We start from the raw sequence: 18,240 nt of genomic DNA, 5'->3' as shown, positions 1-18,240 counted from the left end.
GTTTCCGGGAATCTAATACCATTTAATCATGTTTTTCAACCAATCAGATTACAGAACACTGTGACTTTTGGTTTACAATATACTTTTAACATTCAAATCTCCGCATTCAGTGGGAAATATTGTCACCAGTCCTTTTCATACTCAAATTAGATAGATCTTCTTTATAGAATCAAATTCCTGTCGTCACTGTTCGCAGACTTGAAATAACATACAGAGTTTGGTTGACAGATGGATCTCACGTTTATCAACTTGTGTTGATGTTTTTACAGCAAATGTCACTTTGGTCAGTGTCTATTAAACTAGTGCTTAACGGACAACTGGTACTAGTACCTAAAGGACAACTGGTAGAATAGTGGTTAAGCATTCACTTGATAATGATAATAATGATAATAATTCACTTATATAGCGCTTAGTATCCATCTGACTAGTATTACATTTTGTGACCCAGTGCCTTAGATTTTGTCTCACTTGTATTGTATTTGAAATCGGTATTGTGAAATTGACTTGTGACTTTGTATAACTTGCTCTCTTTGCTAATAATATAACATATGAATGTTTTAGACTTGTCTTTGTTCTGTTTTGCTGGTTCACAGGGGATTTCTTACATCGTTTGTCACGGCAAATTCTCAACCGTAACACTAGTTGCTCACTGGACGCTGCAATCAGAATCTGCTTAACATTACCCCGCATAACCCAAGCTGCCTCTTAGGCGCTAGAAGGTTATAGTCACAGGACTCTATCGCACCGGGTACCCATTTTCTGCTGGGTGAACAGAGGCAAATTTGAACAAACTCACTTGCCTAAGGTGAGACCACATGTCTCCCATGTTCTTCGTTGTGGGGCAGGATCGAAGTCTTAGAAACTCTCAGGAGTCAAACTGCCAAACACGCTCACCCATCCAAGGACTGTCCGAGCAAGACGCTGCTTAACTTGTCACTTGTTACGCCGAACACCCGGGTTCGATTTTCGTCATGGGTACAATGGATGAAGCACATTTCTCAAGTTGTGATTCTGCTGGAATGTTGCTAACAGCGGCTTAAATCTGAACTCACTCACTCACTCACTGTTTACGAGTATTGGTCAGTAGCTCTAGAAAACAAGATTTCCGTGGATCTGACCAAGATGTACATGAACTCCCTGTCCCTCCAACGCACCGTGCTCATCATATCACGAACTCCAGGCAAGAAGAAATGAGGCACCGTCATCTCGCCAGTCAGCATTTTCTTGAACTTGCCCAGAGAGAAGTGCAACCTGTTAACCTGAGTTTCATCCCTCCATACATGGAACCCGGCGCTGAGGTCGTACAACAACGTCCACATCAACGTCCTGATGTGGTAGGTTGTGAAACCTAACCGAAACGAGTCATCCCTCAAATAATGTTGTTTGGTGTATTCAGCGACTTGTTTAATCATCTGTGACTTTCCTGTGACAGAGAGGCCCTGTTGGCCCTTGGCAATCTCCATCACTCGTTTCATTGTTCGGAGGATTGGCTTCCAGCTGTCCGTGTTCCCGTGCAAAGTGAGTTTCTGTTCAGCGGAGGAGAAAGACATCTGCCACTGCAAGTTGTTTGGGTGGTGTACTGAAAGAAATATAAATGTTTAGGATTTGAACCGATGTTGGGATATTGTGCAAAGAAGATCATTCGATAGACATTTTCCGCTTGACATATTCAAATGAAGTCGTACTTAGAAATGACTGAGAAGACTTTACCAGGACAGCACTTAGTTGTAACGTTGAATCCTTTTTCCTTGATGTCGGAATAGTGAATGATATGGGCTATATCCTTGAGGTTTGAGCATTTGCTCAGATCCCGCGCAGTTGGAGACGGTGGCCACTGTGATATGTTGATTGCTGGCACGATGTCCACGTCGATGTCAAGGTTGCCGTGGGAGGTCTTGGTGCCGGTGTAGGTGATGCCGAATGAAGGGGAATTCTTGTGTTTTAGGTTCTCTGTGAGAAAGACATGTCATCTATACGACTTGACCAGAGTAATATGTGGCAGTGGAGTAACGAGGAACGACTGCTGTGACACAGTGTGAATGAACCAATACTTTCCATCGTTACCAAGCCGTTCTAATCAGGACGCTGAAACAATGATTAGTGGGCCTTATGAATTGAGAGGCGCCATTCCTAGGGTTAGAAGCCTAGTTCTGGAATCTTTAACACATAACAACTGATTACTATTACCAACAGCGCAGATCGATGCTCATGCTGTTGATCACTGGATTTTCTATTTACAGACGGCCGCCATATTGCTGGATTAAATAACAAACAAACAAACAAACTTACTCTTACACCTGGGATTTCCACTCACAAATATGCCCATCAGGTCAAAGAAATACTGCCGATACTTCACAGGGTTGATGAAGCTGTCGTCACATAGAGCTTGAAGAGCTGAAGATGTATTTTTAACTCTGACCTTGCAGTAGCCAGGATAGCAGTCCTCAAACACTGGTTGAAAGATGGAGTCAACTTCCGGCATGAATAAACAATCCATCTCATTGGGTCTGGACACCTTAAACAAGAAGTGAGTGAGTGAGATATATTAATATTTAACGTCACATCGGCAATATTTCAGCCATGTCGTGACAGGAACATAACACTGAAAAGGAATATATGTATATATGTATATATATAAAAACCTGTCGACAAAGTAAACAGTAACACAACTAGAATATCACAGAAAAGAATGTAAAACTACCTTAAACAAGAAGACCGTGAACTGAGCTGTGCATCTATAGGAAAACACGATTATAAAAGACCTCTTAAAATGTTCCGTGAAAATCTGGGATTGGATCAGACAGACACTACTTGCAATACCTCCAATGTCCATATGTTGGTGGAGCATGTTTGTGCACATACTAACTAACTTTGTAAAAAGCATACCCGTGAAGATATGTGTTAGGATGAGACAGACACTACTTGTAGTACTTTCAATGTTTATACGTTGGTGGAGCATGACTGTGCACATACTAACTACCTTTGTAAAAAGCATACCCGTAAAGATCTGGTATTAGATCAGACAGACACTACTTGCAGTACATCCAATGTCCATATGTTGGTGGAGAATGTCTGTGCACATACTTTCTACTGTGGTCAAAACTACCCGTTAAGGTATCCTCTGTTAGGATTGGTCTTCCGTTCCTCTTATCATAAGAGACGACTAACGGGTGGTCAAGCGGGTCCCTGACTTGGTTGACACATGTCATCGCATCCCAATGGCGTAGATCAGTACTCGTCATGTCAGTCATTTGATCGGTTGGTTCAGATTCGGTTATGCCGACATATAACTGCTAATTGCAACGTTAAATAACAAACAAACATGCACACAAAGAAAAGAAAAAGCATCGAACATTCACCTTAGTTTTGTCATAATATGAACCTCCCCGAAACGCCGTCCACGTCCAAGGCGTCATCGACTTGAGAAAAGTACAGATATCGTTCTGCAAGTCTGTGAAAATTGGTGCCACACCCTCAATTTCATTTTGTTTTAGAGTCACGTCGTGCTTAAAAAAATTGGAAATGTCACTTCTTGGATTTCTTGAATGTTCCAGTTTTCCTATACTGACCATGTGGCCAACAAAGTCTTCCATGTTTGCCAGGACCTCTCTGTCCATCACGTTTGAATGGGTGGTGTGTTGTCCGGCATTTGGGTTACCGGAACTTAAGAGCGTGGTATTCACACAGAGAGGCATTGTTGGGCGACTTCTACCATCACATTTCTTGTGGTTATTCAAATCCACAAACCACTTGTTGCAATCAGGACATTGCTCTTTGTCATCAGGTGACCTTTGGCTGGTTCTATTGCCTCTACCATCACATTTCTTGTGATTATTCAAATCCACAAACCATTTGTTGCAATCAGGACATTGCTCTTTGTCATCAGGTGACCTTTGGCTGGTTCTATTGCCTCTACCATCACATTTCTTGTGATTATTCAAATCCACAAACCACTTGTAGCAATTAGGACATCGCTCTTTGTCATCAGGTGACCTTTGGCTGGTTCTATTGCCTCTACCATCACATTTCTTGTGATTATTCAAATCCACAAACCACTTGTTGCAATTAGGACATTGCTCTTTGTCATCAGGTGACCTTTGGCTGGTTCTATTGCCTCTACCATCACATTTCTTGTGATTATTCAAATCCACAAACCACTTGTTGCAATCAGGACATTGCTCTTTGTCATCAGGTGACCTTTGGCTGGTTCTATTGCCTCTACCATCACATTTCTTGTGATTATTCAAATCCACAAACCACTTGTTGCAATTAGGACATTGCTCTTTGTCATCAGGTGACCTTTGGCTGGTTCTATTGCCTCTACCATCACATTTCTTGTGATTATTCAAATCCACAAACCACTTGTTGCAATCAGGACATTGCTCTTTGTCATCAGGTGACCTTTGGCTGGTTCTATTGCCTCTACCATCACATTTCTTGTGGTTATTCAAATCCACAAACCATTTGTTGCAATTAGGACATTGCTCTTTGTCATCAGGTGACCTTTGGCTGGTTCTATTGCCTCTACCATCACATTTCTTGTGATTATTCAAATCCACAAACCACTTGTTGCAATCAGGACATTGCTCTTTGTCATCAGGTGACCTTTGGCTGGTTCTATTGCCTCTACCATCACATTTCTTGTGATTATTCAAATCCACAAACCACTTGTTGCAATCAGGACATTGCTCTTTGTCATCAGGTGACCTTTGGCTGGTTCTATTGCCTCTACCATCACATTTCTTGTGGTTATTCAAATCCACAAACCATTTGTTGCAATTAGGACATCGCTCTTTGTCATCAGGTGACCTTTGGCTGGTTCTATTGCCTCTACCATCACATTTCTTGTGATTATTCAAATCCACAAACCATTTGTTGCAATCAGGACATTGCTCTTTGTCATCAGGTGACCTTTGGCTGGTTCTATTGCCTCTACCATCACATTTCTTGTGATTATTCAAATCCACAAACCACTTGTAGCAATTAGGACATTGCTCTTTGTCATCAGGTGACCTTTGGCTGGTTCTATTGCCTCTACCATCACATTTCTTGTGATTATTCAAATCTACAAACCACTTGTTGCAATTAGGACATTGCTCTTTGTCATCAGGTGACCTTTGGCTGGTTCTATTGCCTCTACCATCACATTTCTTGTGATTATTCAAATCCACAAACCATTTGTTGCAATCAGGACATTGCTCTTTGTCATCAGGTGACCTTTGGCTGGTTCTATTGCCTCTACCATCACATTTCTTGTGATTATTCAAATCCACAAACCACTTGTAGCAATTAGGACATTGCTCTTTGTCATCAGGTGACCTTTGGCTGGTTCTATTGCCTCTACCATCACATTTCTTGTGATTATTCAAATCTACAAACCACTTGTTGCAATTAGGACATTGCTCTTTGTCATCAGGTGACCTTTGGCTGGTTCTATTGCCTCTACCATCACATTTCTTGTGGTTATTCAAATCCATAAACCATTTGTTGCAATCAGGACATTGCTCTTTGTCATCAGGTGACCCTTGGCTGGTTCTATTGCCTCTACCATGACATTTCTTGTGGTTATTCAAATCCACAAACCACTTGTTGCAATTAGGACATTGCTGTTTATTATCAGGTGTCCTTCTGCTTCCTGTTTTGCCTCTACTATCACATTTCTTGTGGTTATTCAAATCCACAAACCACTTGTTGCAATTAGGACATTGATGCTTTCCATCATTCTTCTTCGACATGGCTGACCTAACTCGCTGCCTAATAATCTGTACTCAATATCTGCCTTCTCTATCGGGAGTTAGTTTAGACATTCTTGACAGTGTAGATTCGCAGCGTAGCTGGTCCGAGAAACTACCCGATCTTGCCCAGCAGCTTCGTGACAGTCAAGTCACATCACTTCTATAAATAACCAGCGTTAGATACCGAATACACTCATGGAAATGGCATTCAATTCCATGAGAGGAAACACATGTTCTCTGAACAGGAATAACGAGCTGGTTATAAAAACTCGGAAAGAGGCAGTGGATGTGAAATGTTAACCACCACTGGGCTTTCACGGTGGACTCATTGTCTACTTTCGTTACTGAAAGTTACCAGTCTTGATATATGACGTCACGTGTCATTCCGAGAAAAAGTCACCGGCAACTTCAACAGGTCGAGCGAGGCGTTACTTCGTTGTGGGCGTGGTCGAGGGTGTGTTCGAGGACTGCCATTGTAACCAACGTAGATCGTTGCTGACAACATCACCGACAATAAAATTAAAGATTCAGTATACATGGTATCTTTGCAATGTGTTATTGATTCATAGGCATTCCTAAGTCGTATCATAAAAGCTGCCTTCAGCGGAAATGTCGTATAAAGGGGAATACCGCAACGACAATATATGATACGTCTTTCTTGTTTATAGTTTGTATTCCCACACTCTCAGAACGACTAGTTCAAACTGAGGTGTCGACATGTACATGTCCCTAGCTCCTCGTTTTCAGTACTCACAGGTGGAGAGGAGCTTGTTCCCCTGCATGCCATGGTTCAGCACCGTCACGGAAGTAACTCGTTTATATTTCATACATTAAGTGCATATCACGTGACAGTGCATTTGTTGGAGCGAATTTCATCACAGGGAGATCCAGACGGGGGTGGGGGTGGGGAGTGCAGGGACGCGCACGATCCCCTTTGTCCTGAAAGCTTATTAAATGACCATTAAAATCCCTTTCACTTTCGCTTACGTTCGCAGGAAATCATTTCTTTCCAAAAAACAGGCTTTACCAGGTCGCCTAGTGTACACAATTGATGTTGCAAGTCCTTCCCCACAATACATAAGTCTGCAAATGATACGTTTTCAACAAGAAGGCAGACCTTTTGATTAGGCTGGGGAAAGGATGAGGGTGAGGTGAGGGAGGTTGGAGTTGGGAAGGAGTTGATCGCTGATCCCCCCCCCCCCCCCCCCCCCCCCCCCCCCATATTCTCAACCTCTATATGTACTGTGCAGTTTTTGTCATGAACTATTGCACCTACAGACCGAGGACGCTTGCACCGAGGGAGTCACCACTGAGAGTGAGTTTAGTTTTACGCCTCACTCAGCAATATCCCAGCCATATGGCGGCTCACCAGTGAGGACATCAACATCGACATCGGACAGCGTTGTAGCTGCTGTGACACGGATAGGGGTCTGTTTGTGATAACCCTGCTGTATGAGAGATTGTTGACATTATTTTTAACAGTATTGTCTTCAATGTGTTGCTGGGAATAGCAACAATCTGATCTAGGTCTTTATAAAGGACAATGAAGGAAAGTCGTATTTAACGGATATTGTTTGTTTTCAAGGTACACTGACTTTTGACGGGAAAGTTTGCATCGCTCGTCTCGTACTTCCAAAGGTGATTAGACTTTTCTCGACCTTCCACGCCATGACGTGTTTTGCCGGACTCAGTGTAAGCCATGCCAAACTATTCATGCCAAGTATCACCAGGGGACAAAACCAAAGAATCATGGCGCAGATCACCAAGACCTTCGGCAACACAGCGACCAAAATGAAGGGTTACCACGAACCATATTTTTCTGACCAAATTAAGAAAAGAGAGTGGTTTGAGAGAGTGCCACTGGGGTACAATATTTCGTTCCTGCCAAGGGCATCGTGGTGGCGCGTGATGTCTTCGCCATCTTCTTTCAATTTTGGACAAATCCGATGAAAAACTGGTTTTATGTCATAAATTGTTTGAACAGACAGAAATCATATCAGACATATAAATATTCCTGTCCAGTTTTTGTCCGCAGTTCATCTCAGAACAAATTTTAGTTCTCCAACTGGCTGCACCTCATAATCTACACTATTGGGATACGATGAGGTGTGGCCTCTCACAAGCATGGGTCGTGGAGGACATATTTATCCGGATATTGGAAGGCTGGGGGTTTGAGGTCCTGGCAACCGCCTCCGTGGTGAAGTGGTTAGAATGTCCACCCGGATGGAGGAAGGACACGGGTTCGATCCCCAGCCACGCCATACCAAACGTTAAAACATGGCCCCTGCCTGCCGCTTGGCATTAATGTGTAAAACAAGTGGTCAGTATACTGTGTCTGGGTGGGGTATTCATGTTTAAGAGTGGCGTGGTATCTCAGTGAGCCAGCACTACAAAACCAGCTTATGTCTGGGCCAGTGCAAGCAGTAACACATACACACACCTCATCATATGAAGAAATATTCTCAAGTACAAAATCCCATTTCCCCTCACCTTACCCGGTACCCCTGTTGCATCATACCTACGTTCAGTCATCCCTGTGTTGACCTCAGAAGACTAACATGGTTGCCCAAATAATCCATAGGTGTCCATGACCATTTTAGTCTTCAGTCCATGAAACATAACCAAAACTCAGATGATCTAAATATTGTATTTCAAAAGATAACCAATAGATATATAATCATTAAATATCTAAATAAATTTGTCACCACACAATAAATACATGCTGCCCTTCTTAAAATAGGTCCCTTTGTATGAACTACAATCTAACAAATACATCTACATCAGACATACAATAATGAACAAACAGGACTACAAATCACAATGATGACTGGTGGGGAAAAAAATATTCAACTGAGACCCAATAAACAAAACAGGGCCATCAATTCTCATTGACCACAGTGAACTCAGAAACATAACAGAAACATGAATACAAATATACACCTAACAAATCAATTCAACACTTTATGCAATATTTCATTACTTAATAAGTAACTGATAATAATAGACATTAACAGATATCACAGAGAAGACCTCACTTACTTTGAATATGTTCACTCTTTGTTCATGTACAAGTTTATTGAATTCATTCAAGAGAGTTCACAAATTTTAACACACTTCAACATTGAAAACAATTATTCCATTTCTAGTAGCATCACTACTGGTAAATTCACTGAGTCAGCCATTTCTTGAAATTTCATTTTTCAATGAATACAAAACATCTTTTTGTGGAGACTGCTTAGACACGGCAATAATATGTTGGTCACAGCTGAGCCATCTTATGTGATTATATGAGGTGTTACTTGGAATACCCTATGGTTCAGCAGACATCCAGCATCATTCTACTGAAGTATTTAACATCTTCGGCTGTTTGCCTTGCAGCTGAACATGATTTACGCATTTACATCGTCCTAGAACCATCCCATCCGTCAGTATTACGGGTGTAGACCTGAGGGAACGGGAATAAATTGGTGTAAATCTCTACAGTTGCCAAGACCTTTCTTAATAGCAAATGAATGGTGTTGGAATATGTGAACTGGCGCAAACCAGTCAAGGTCTGTTGAAACCAGTCTCTACCAGTCTGAACCTCTGTAAAGTAGTCAAGGTCATCATGACCAGTGTGAACCAGTCTAAGCCACTGTGACCAGTTTGAACAATTATAAACCACTGTAGGATATGTGAACCACTGAATTCCAGAATAGGCCACTGTGAACCACTGCATTTAAGAATAGGCCACTGTGAACCACTGCATTCCAGAATAGGCCACTGTGAACCAGTAAAGTGATAATCACTACATTGTTTGATACAGTTATCAAAATGATACTGAACTATGCAGACATTTTGAAAAACGGTCTGATCAATGTCCCAATACAAAAACAATAACCATATCACAGCAGCAAATTTGAACAAATCAGTCTATCTGAAGGCTGACGGACAGAATGTGATAAATTATAACATTATGTGTTCATATATGCATAGATGTAAAACTGCTGCTTAATGCTGTAATCATAAATTCATACCTTGTTTGAAAGAGTTGGTTGGATGGTGTTTAACGCAGCACACAGCAGTATTCCAGCTACATGGCAGTGTTACTTTAGGACTGTTTAAGTGCCTGTGCCAGAACATGGTTCATTTTAGAGGCTGGCTGTCAAAAGCTGGGCCCTATATCTATTTGTACTTGTTCAAAAAACGGAAGTACTATTATAGTTTACATAATACACTATACTGTTAGTTTTAGGCCAAGTCATAAGGATCTTCCACTACTGTTAAATATTACAAGTGAGAGGGCCCTTTCACAATGTAATTGCATTGCTCAGATAATCACTCTACTTCATGTCAACAGTTAATCAGTTGTTATACTGAGTAAAATGATTGGAGGGAGGGCACCCAGATGAATATATCTACGTGTTGCTGCATCATGTGTTTGTTTCAAGTACTACAAAACTGTACAAAAACAGGCACTTTGTTAACTTACTTTCCATTTTCATAATAACCTTTGAAAAAGAGGAGCATGTTGTTCATCCTTCTTTTGGCAATGCTACCATGGTAACTTGACCTCAGAATAGGATTTGATTCCCTCATCCGTACAGAGGCTGAAGTCCATTTCTGGTGTATGTGGTGGTAAAACTACAAAAAGCAGCATAAAACTCAACATACTCAGTGTAGACTACTTCTTTACCTAACTAGAATCAACAGTGGGTAGGACAAGGTGTACATTTTCTCCAAAGCTATCTTTAAGTGATTTTATGTCTGCTTCGGTAAGTTTGCAACCTTCCAGGACAAGGTTACACAAAGCAGGAGCTGCAGTCAGCTGGATGAGACCTTCCAGACTGACCTGTCTACAATATGAAAGATTCAGACTCTGTAACTCCTTCAGTGCCCCAGCTATTGTCCCGAGACTGGATTGGTTCATCTGCCCACATCGCGACAGGTTCAGATTCTTCAAGTGAGGTAGCTTACGGCACATGTGATGGATGGTGAGATCTGAGCAAGCAGTGTCTGACAACTCAAGATGGGTGAGGTTTGTCAGTGTGGTAACAATTTTCTCTAAACCTGACTCTGTTACTCGATAGCAGTGATTGAGGACAAGATGCTTCAAATTGGGGAACTTCTCTGTGATGTCTCCAAGATCCAAATTGTCAACACGAGAACATTTTGTGAGGTCAAGGTTGGTGAGGTCAAGGTCATTTGATGTCTTTAGCCAGCGTGGGGTCCATGCACACTGGTTCATTGTCAGCTGTTTCAAGGAACGTGGCAGGTTTTTGCTGTTTAGATTATCTGTGTTACACTTTACCAAGGTCAAGGACAGCATTTTAGGACATCTCTCTTGTAGATCTAGCAGCATTGCATCAGACAAAGAGTGTTTCTTCCATTTTGTGGACTCTGAAAGATGAAGAATATTAATAGTTACCATGGTTATGAACCTGTGCTTTCCACATCTCTAATAAAGTACTTGGCTCCTAAAACATTTCAACATATGCAGTCATTCATAGAAAATTCAGAACAATTCTCCCGTAGCCTTCAACCATGTACTGAGGGCATGTGTAGCCAAAATGCCTAAGGCACTACACTTTCGAGCAGAGACGCTTTCCAGGTTCACACTGGAAATGTACCTTTGTGGTCCGTTAAGCAACCTGCATCGGACATCATTGTCACATTCAGTTTGGAATGTACTATCATGTCAGCCACTAAACAGGTTGAAAGCGTCACTGGGAAAACTACAGAAAACTATGCCAATTTGTTCTTGGGGAAACATCCTGCTCAGTCACACCAATGAAAATGCATGGAACTCTAAAACAATATGCCATTCAAAACTGTGTTCACTTTGAAGCCGACTGATTATGAGGGGCCAAGTTCAATTTATATTTTTCATTTTGATTCCGACTTCTTTGAGTGGCGACCTAAGAAAGTCAAGGGAATAGGCCTTCAGCAACCCATGCTTGCCATAGGTGACTATGCTTGTCACAGGAGGTGACTAACAGGATCAGGTGGTCAGGCTTGCTGACGTGGTTGACACATGAGATCAGTTCCCAATTGCGCAGATTGATGCTCATGCTGTTGATCACTGGATTCTCTGCAGATTTACTGACCGCCGCCATATAGCTGGAATATTGCTGAACTAAACTCGCTCACTGACTCTTTGACTGGCATTCTAGAAGTTGGGTAGTTTAAGGATGAGGACTATTTTTAGGCATATACATGACTTCTTTATTCTGCATAAGCAACTTTTTCGACATAGAAACATCGTCTATACAGAACAAGGAAGTTGTATAGCCAAAATAGGTTTTTGATAATAAATTTACCCGTGAAGGTCCTGGGGTAGAATAGGCCTTCAGCTACCCATGCTTGCCACAAAGGGCGGCTGTGCTTGTCAGAAGAGGCGAATAATGGGATTGGGATGGTCAGACTCGTTGACTTGGTTGACACTTGTCATCAATTCTCAACTGCGCAGATCTGTGCTCATGCTGTTGATCACTGGATTGTCTGGTCCAGACTCAATTATTTTCAGACCCCTACCATATAGCTGGAATATTGCTGAGTGTGGCATAAAACTAAACTCACTCACTCAATTTTGATTCCGCACCACTCTAACTTTTCCGCTGAACCTACACAAACACATGGTCATGATATTGAAGTAGTTCCTGACAAGACAAACCAGACAACAATGCATGTTGTTAGAACTGGTAACATTAAAAGAGGAAACGTCTGAACAGAGGACTCCAGATAAACATGCTAAAGGGCTAATCATGATAATAAGCACTCACTTGGATCACAGAAGCCACCCAGCTTCATCGTCAACAGACACTCAGAGAAATGAGCCCTCATCACTTTCCACATCTTGTTGAGGCTGAGAACATATGGCAGCAGATCAACATGGCGCCACAGGGAGTTGTCTTGAACAATACGGCGCCACCTTCTACACACTCTGAAAATACAGTTGGATTTCACAAGCATTTTCATTATAATGCCAAATAATTTTTCAAGTCTCACATAAGTTGATAATTTTTTACACAAATTCCACGTTACAAGATTTGTCATATTTCCATGATTACAGGTTTCAAATTTCCATTGGCGCCGGTTAGCAGACTGAACTCAAGCTGTCTGGATGAGATGGGTGAGAATGATTTCACGTTGCTTTTAGCACCATTCAAGCAATATCAGGGCAGAAGACACCAGAAATGGTGTCAGGTTAAAACCAATTCACCTTGTTTGAGTTAATCTCATCCTTCATATTGCTTGACAAGTATTAGATGAGCCAGCGCAGCAAAGGTGTTTGTGTCAAGCAGGCAGGGCAAGTAATCTGAACGAATACATTTGGTTGCTACAGGTAGATTGGCGATAAAACAAGTGCAGTACATACTGACTGTGGCGTGAAATCAATACTGCTACTGTTTAACACTTGTCTCGTAGAGTGATTTAGTTCAGCAAAACACCATCACAACACGATTCACACGAGGAAATGGAAATTTTCAATATTTAGATGACAACCGTTTCCATCTTGTTTCAGATGGAATGCTCTGGAGGGCCTTCCCATATATGCAAATTGGGGTCATTTGTCAGGTCATGGCTCATCTAATACTTGTCAAGTAGTATATGGCAGCGTTTTGTAAGTCATTGAGTCTTAGCAAGACAATCAACAGCATGAACATCGATCTGTGCAATTGGGAACCAATGACATGAGTCAACCAAGTCAGCGAACCTGACCACTCGTTAGTTGCCCCTTGTAAATGCCAACACTCAAGGGGTCATAGTCAACACACATATCCTAAACTCAGTCAAAATACAGAAATGTACCTTGTGCCCCCAATGGCAGACAAGTCCATTTTTGGCAAACCAAAACTGTATGTAGTTGTTCAGCTGACTGCCAGTGGTATTTTGCACCGTGAAATATTTGATACCGTGTGTGGTCGTTTCTTAAGGTCACATGCAATGTAAAACACAACTTTGCAGATTCTGGTACCTTTCGGTATGTACTTACCGAAACAAATCATAAAAAATGCCAGTTCAACCTATAAAGTTGAAATAAACGCAATGAAAAAAAGCCTGCGAAATCGGAGTTCAAACGTTTCACTAAATTTCCCCCAGCGCTGGGGGGAAAACTGGTTTCAACAGCTGTGTTGCACTGTGTCCATAACACATGCGCAGTGAATAGGTTCGTGGAGCTTGAAACAGTATGCATGCCCAGAGTATGAGGTCGTGAGCAGTAGTCTAATCTTGGTTGTGTACACAAACAAGTAAATAATCTACTCTTAAAAAAACTTTGTTGATTGTGGTAAGCTGTCTCTGTCACAGAGAAAGCTCAGTGTCTGGTTTATTCACACCTATATGTCTGCCTGCCTGTTTGCTAAAGACAACATGCAGTACACAGCTTCAATCATTGGCCACGTGCAATTTGAACTTAACACCTATCAGACTATACGACATAAAGAAATTAAATTGATTTATGACTCATGCACCTGAGTCCTGTGTCTGCCACATTATGTAATTGGGCATGTGTGATACACATGACATGTTTTTATGTCTGTGGGTTGCAAACAGACTACATTCATTTTTTTCGGATGATTGGATCTGACGGAAACTGGTGCAAACTCTTGTCAGTTTCAAGTCCTGCTTTGTACTTGGACGAATGACATATTCCAGCCATGCAGTAGTTTACCATCTCTACTGCGATGATTTTTTATTGGATTGAGCGCAAATTCAAAGAACATGTATTTTCAAAACCTAACATCTCTATATACATTCTTAATGGATAACAACTTCTTTTAGTGTATATGATTTTGTTTGACAACAGTATATAAATCCATACTGAAACGATGCATCAAGTACACAAAAAGAAGTTGTTATCCATAAAGAATCTTACTTTCTTGTGACTGGCTATACTTCTAACATGCCTATCAAACAGATCATCTTTCTGTACACACAATGAACCCTCAGCATATCAGCAAATGAAACAGCCAATCGGAAGTCGTCTTTACACTTTGAGTGCACATCCACCCACTATGACTGGGTACGGTCTCCCAAGGGCTTCGTTTCGGGGGAAGTAAGCCCAAGTACAAAATATTGCACTTTTGAATTGCGATTGTATGCTTATAATTTTGTTTATTTGTTTTTTTTAAAAGCAGCAATGTATATTATATGTCATGATATAAGTGATAAATGTGTTTTAATTATGTTTGATTTTTTGGTTGCATGTGACCTTTAAATAACATAATCAAATGCATCTAATGCAAAGTATGACAAATTCGATCAAGATAACGACACAGCACGGAATGGTAGTGACCTTTAGTACGATTTTGTGCTCTGATTTTGACTTGGGTACATTTCTGTATACATTGTAGCAACCCAGTCAACAACAACCCCTTCAGCCCTAGTCGTGATCGCCATCACAATTGGTATTAGTTTACCAGCTTACCAATAAAGGAGATATGGGGAACTAGAGGATAAGGATTATCTCACTAACAGACTAAACCTCCACCCTTTCCGATCCTTAGCGTTAGGTTTGGGGGGAGTCTTGCACTCTACCAGGCGCACTAACCCAAACTGTACCCTAACCCTAAGAATTGTAAAGGAGAGTGCCCAAGGGCTAACTATCGTAAAGGCAGTGCCCAACTGCTAAGGATCGTGGTTGTAATGTATGTTATCGACTAGTACGTGATCTCGCCAGTTACCATACAGTGCCATGTTATCGACTGTAGACCTCGCACAATAAACGTAATGACAACGTCTGCCGAGTTGTCTAGCATGTGACAGTGGTAAAGGCGGGTCCACAAGGGATCATACAGTAGCGCAGACTCGCTATAGCGAGACACGCTGTGACTGCTGATTAACGAACATTCAGCGCTAGCTGGGCTGTGTCCGGTAAATCGCAATCTAGCCACCAAACACATTAAACTTTACGAACAGTATACTGGCGTCTCCTTTTCTCGCGGTACTTACGAAAATCGGCTGAAAAAATAATATAAACAGTTCTTTTCGTATGTATGCTTGTTGTTTTTAAATGAAGGGACCCCCCTCTAACATCTGCATGAACTACTTGATCCATCAAGTGTATTATCTCACTTGAGTTCGATGAAAAACATAGTCGTCGTCCGCCGCTGACTTTTCGAGGCATCTCCTATTCTCGCGGTACGAGAAAGGGAAAGAGTTCCGCCTGTACCCCCCCTCTTTTTTCAGTAAGAAATGCAGTCCCGGGGATTTATTCCCTGATGCATACTACTTTCATACGTCTAATGTTAGTGGTGTGAGCATTCAAGTGAACTACATAACTAATCTAACTTCACTAAGAATCTAACTAAATCTGAAAGAAACGTCGCTTTTGGGAACCGAACCCGGGTCGCCTGGTCGAGAGTCCTTCGTCTTACCTCAGTGCTACTGAGATTGGTGACCGACAGAGCTGAACTTTCAACTGTATTTAGACGATAGTTTTTAGGCTTCCCCGTGGGTTGTATTGTATTAATTGACTAATTCATTTCAGAAGTCTTGGTGGCTCCGAGGAACAGTGGACACACACTATGATATGAGCATGGCGAGTTCATGAGATCGAACCCCATTCCCCGTGAATTTTTTTCCATTACCGTGTTGACATATGGAGGTAATAGTGGCTTAACAACTAATTGTAGTAAAGGAATTTTGATGTTGTACGCTGTTGGTAAGTGCGAAATTTGAATGAGATCTAGACATCACCTGTTGTGCTTTTCCCGTGCATATGGCGATTTTGTTACGACTTGTTTGTATGTAATGACGTCCCATGATTTAATGCTTTTTGAGTAAAATATACATGTTGTTGTCATTCCCATGCGAGAGCCAAGCTGGGCATGGTACACATTCCCGGTGCAAGAGAAAGACAAAAATTAGAAGCCATGTCGTCATACTCTAGTTTAGATATTCCCCCTAACGTAGTAGGAGATCGTGAGCCCTCTTCTTCACCAGGTCCACTGTTGTATTTCTTTCCTCCGTTATCGGATGATGACATCGACCCAGGTCAGAGAGCGACTGACGACTTGAACAAGGACTCAGCGGGTTCATCAAGCGTCAGTGACCCATCAACTGAGCGATGAACGAGTGACAGTCAGCCCGGTAATTGTTCAGTGTCCAGCACAGGTGTATCTTTTCAACTTACTCAAAATATTAACACCAGCAATAATAGTACGAACACTGCTCCCGTATCTCCTGCAAATCCGAGTATGCCGTCTCCTTCAAGCACGCCCTAAACGCATTATTAAACCATCTGAAATGAGCCACCCCCATAAGTTTAACTCTCACCTCCATGCTCTCCCATACCTTCACCTGTCAATGCGGTGTCTCACCCCACACCCCTTCGTAATGTCTCCCCAGCACCCCGTCCAGCACCTTGGGTTGTTACACGTTCTGGACAATGCAACACACCCCCCTCCCACGAATGTTTTCTGTCTACTTTCACATTTAGGTAGCACCGAGAGCACTGTTTCTTTTTTGCCAGCGGTACGGGGTGTTACCAGCCCAAGCAACTTGTCCTAACTGTCAGCAAGTACTAACTCGCACTTATGCAGTTAATCGCAAGGGTAAGGTTCCCGACTATCGTTTCTAGTGCAACCGCAAAGTATGTTAAAACATATTGGACTATTTCATGTTTTGTAGAGAGGCATGCTCTGCGATGGTTGAAAAGAATGGTTTGGACAGAATCGGTGGGGTTGGCTTGACGGTGGAAATTGACGAAAATAAATTAGGGAAACGTAAGTATCATAGAAGTAGAATGGTAGAGGGTCAGAGGGTTTTGGGTGGTATTTGTAGGGAGACTAGACATTTCTTTCTTGTTCCTGTAGAGACGCGCGACCGACGGACATGACTTGATGTTATCTGTAGGAAAGTTGGGGGTAGTCATATTATTACGGACTGTTGGAAGGCTTATGACGGACTGTCTGACCTGGGTTATATCCGTAGTACAGTCAACCATTTAGAGAACTTTTAAGGTAAGTGCATGCTGTATAGTATATGAGCGCGAATGATTTGCAATTAATGCGCCATTTCCAGTAAAGATTACTTGTATTTAGTGCCAAATCCCACTAACGGTGTCTATACAACAACGGCAACAGGCAACGGGCAACACGCGTGGTCGTATCAGTATCGAATCGGAACCACTGTTGGCAGCCTGAGCCAACTATTGCTGTGCTCAGTAAAGTGCATTGTCAAGTAAGGGCAAATCTGTGTTCCTACCTGCCGGAAATACAGCGATCCTTGACGGGAAGATAAGCCAATATTTCCAGTATGATGTTATCCGGAAGTGAATTCATGCTGGCACAGGGGGCCGCCATTTTGAAAATAACATCACATGATCAATCGTAATGCTTATATGAACGCTTCCTGTGCTTTACATAAGGAGCGATGAGACTCAATTTAAATACAGATGTATAGTTCTCGAAATACCTTACCTACCAGGAATGTAAACAAGATTTTACAAAGTGAACATATTGTTTGGGTTTCGAATATATCAAATACCCTTTTAGTGTTGTGAACAAGGGAGGTAACTCAG

At 41.8% G+C, this 18,240-nt stretch overlaps 2 protein-coding genes across 3 annotated transcripts; both read right to left on the bottom strand.

Annotated features, from left to right (window-relative positions):
• Positions 1-221: 221 nt before the first annotated feature.
• Positions 222-6,539, bottom strand: LOC137291363 (uncharacterized). Its single transcript, XM_067822678.1, has 5 exons — positions 6,490-6,539; positions 3,360-6,230; positions 2,290-2,515; positions 1,711-1,950; positions 222-1,579 (listed from the first exon to the last, which is right to left on the bottom strand). The coding sequence occupies exons 2-5, from the start codon at positions 5,733-5,735 to the stop codon at positions 1,068-1,070; spliced, it is 3,354 nt and encodes a 1,117-aa protein (XP_067678779.1). The 5' UTR covers positions 5,736-6,230; positions 6,490-6,539; the 3' UTR covers positions 222-1,067.
• A 1,829-nt stretch (positions 6,540-8,368) lies between these two features.
• LOC137290241 (F-box/LRR-repeat protein 12-like) lies at positions 8,369-18,238 on the bottom strand. Of its 2 annotated transcripts, XR_010957200.1 has the most exons (5): positions 17,925-18,024; positions 12,497-12,657; positions 10,207-11,114; positions 9,752-9,843; positions 8,369-9,180 (listed from the first exon to the last, which is right to left on the bottom strand). XR_010957200.1 is itself a non-coding variant. In XM_067820998.1 (3 exons), exons 1-3 carry the CDS (start codon positions 18,020-18,022, stop codon positions 10,411-10,413), a joined length of 963 nt encoding a protein of 320 aa, XP_067677099.1. In that variant the 5' UTR covers positions 18,023-18,238; the 3' UTR covers positions 8,369-10,410. The 2 variants fall into 2 exon arrangements, 1 of the variants encoding a protein (XP_067677099.1); XM_067820998.1 differs by having other exon boundaries at positions 8,369-11,114; positions 17,925-18,238.
• Positions 18,239-18,240: the final 2 nt, after the last annotated feature.

This window comes from Haliotis asinina, chromosome 7 (genome assembly GCF_037392515.1).
Source record: "Haliotis asinina isolate JCU_RB_2024 chromosome 7, JCU_Hal_asi_v2, whole genome shotgun sequence".
NCBI lineage: Eukaryota > Metazoa > Mollusca > Gastropoda > Lepetellida > Haliotidae > Haliotis > Haliotis asinina.
Note: the sequence above shows the minus strand (reverse complement) of the source record. Positions and strands in the feature narration are given on the sequence as shown.